We start from the raw sequence: 2,074 nt of genomic DNA on the forward strand, positions 1-2,074 counted from the left end.
TATATATATATGTATAAATGTATACTTTTTTGACCTCTGAGTCTAGTCCGTTATTGCAACTCACGTGTACGTCAGTCTAAAGTCTGTACTTCATCTCTGTGTCTGACTATGCCCTGCTGCCCAGTCTGCCAACTCAGACTCGGGCTCAAGCTTGCACAGGTTCAGTCAGAGCATAGTCTGTGGACGTTGAGCTGTTGTATACCCCATGTGCACCATGCGTATAGTTATAGTACCCTGCATATCTATTTACCTACCCTCCAGTGATTGCGTGCTACTCCAATCTGTTGGGCTGGCGCGAAATAGCTGATTTAAACCTATGAGAGTTGTTATCGTCTACTTTTATTATGTGTAGTATGTTTGTTAGGGGGATTGTATTGCTTATTCTGCCACGTGTAGTATGAGTTCCATGTTGGTCATGTGGTCGTAGGTAAGATATTGAGTGGAGTTGGTGCGGGTCTTAGAGGGGCACGAGAGCTATTCGGCGGCGCTGGCCTGTGCCAGAATGCGCCTTACGTATACAAACTCGTATAACTTTGAAGACCTTTCCTCGCCTACCAATGTGTGTGGCGTAATTCATCACATGTGAGACACTAAGTACTTTGTATGGTATATTCCGTCACATGAGAATATAAGTACTTAATATGGCACATTCCATCACATGTGAGAAACCAAGCACTTTGTATGGCATATTCCGTCACGTGTGAGAAACTAAGTACTTTGTATGGCGTATTCCGTCACATATGGGAAACTAAGCACTTTGTTTGTTGTTTCCGTCACAGGTAAGAAACTAAGGGAGGAGGGAGGTGATACTAAGGGAGCCAGCGCTATCCTGCGGCGTCTGCCTGTGCCTAAAATGCGCGATATGCTGTTGCCGGAGCGATTGGCCAATGTTTGGTGTGACGCGTGCAAGCTACGGTTGAGCTACGCTAGCGATAAGATCCTGCATCTGTCAGAGCGCGGGTATGGGGTTGGTGTGGTGTATGTGTGTGGTACAGGGCATGATACATTGAGAGCGTGTATACCAGTGTGTGATACTATACCCCATAGCTGGGTGTCGCAATTCGTCTGTGTGGTATATCGCATATTAGCTGCCGCTCCGCTCCGCTATGTGAATGCAATACTCCTGCATCTGTCGAACGGGGGTTGTATGGTATACATCATACAGTAGAGCGTTCAAGGGCAGTATATAGTAAGTTTTTGTATTAGGTGATGTATGGTTCGGTGCATTGTGTGTTGTTTTGTTTACTATACCGCGATATCATAGGCTTTCCGTTCCGTTCCGTGTGACACATGCAGACTTAGGCTGAGTTGTGCGAGCAATGGGATTCGTTATTCGACTACGCAGAGATATGATTTACCGTGTCTTCTATAGCGGCATTGAGCAAAAGTCTGTCGATTTTACCACTCGTCGTTGTCTCTCCTCCTTAGTTCCCGGCTTGTCGGATTGTTTTTCCCCTTTGATTGTTTTATCTCATAATTGTCGGATTGTCTTTCCCCTATTGTTGTTTTATCTCATGATTGTCGGATTGTCTTTCCTTTATGATTTTTTTAGGTCATAATTGTCGGATTGACTTTCCCCTATGATTGTTTTATGTCATGATTGTCGGATTGTCTTTCCTTTATGATTGTTTTATCTCATGATTGTCGTATTGTTTTTCCCCTATGATTGTTTTATCTCATAATTGTCAGATTGTCTTTCCCCTATGATTGTTTTATCTCATGATTGTCGGATTGTCTTTCCCCTATGATTGTTTTATCTCATGATTGTCGGATTGTCTTTCCCCTATGATTGTTTTATCTCATGATTGTCGGATTGTCTTTCCTTTATGATTGTTTTATATAATGATTGTCGGATTGTCTTTCCTTTATGATTGTTTTATCTCATGATTGTCGGATTATCGCTCTCCTATGGATGGCTCATCGCCTGACTGTTATCATCACTTCTCCTGTTTGCGCAGGGCGAAAGAGGGCATGTCCATCCACGCCCGCTATCAGCTGAAGTACATAGACCACGTCGACAACTCTAATCCGGTATGTTAGGATCGCACACTGTTAACGCTTCTCTCATATATAT

General features: G+C 43.4%; 1 protein-coding gene across 1 annotated transcript; it reads left to right on the top strand.

Moving 5' to 3' along the window:
• Window positions 1-634: 634 nt before the first annotated feature.
• Window positions 635-960, top strand: SARC_14854 (hypothetical protein; the record flags this gene model as incomplete). The annotated part of the gene is made up of 1 exon (XM_014291015.1): window positions 635-960. A coding segment is annotated over exon 1 (239 nt), but the record flags the coding sequence as incomplete, so codon positions are not given.
• Between the last annotated feature and the right edge of the window lie 1,114 nt (window positions 961-2,074).

The sequence above is a fragment of the Sphaeroforma arctica genome, assembly GCF_001186125.1.
Source record: "Sphaeroforma arctica JP610 unplaced genomic scaffold supercont1.5193, whole genome shotgun sequence".
Classification (NCBI taxonomy): Eukaryota; class Ichthyosporea; order Ichthyophonida; genus Sphaeroforma; species Sphaeroforma arctica.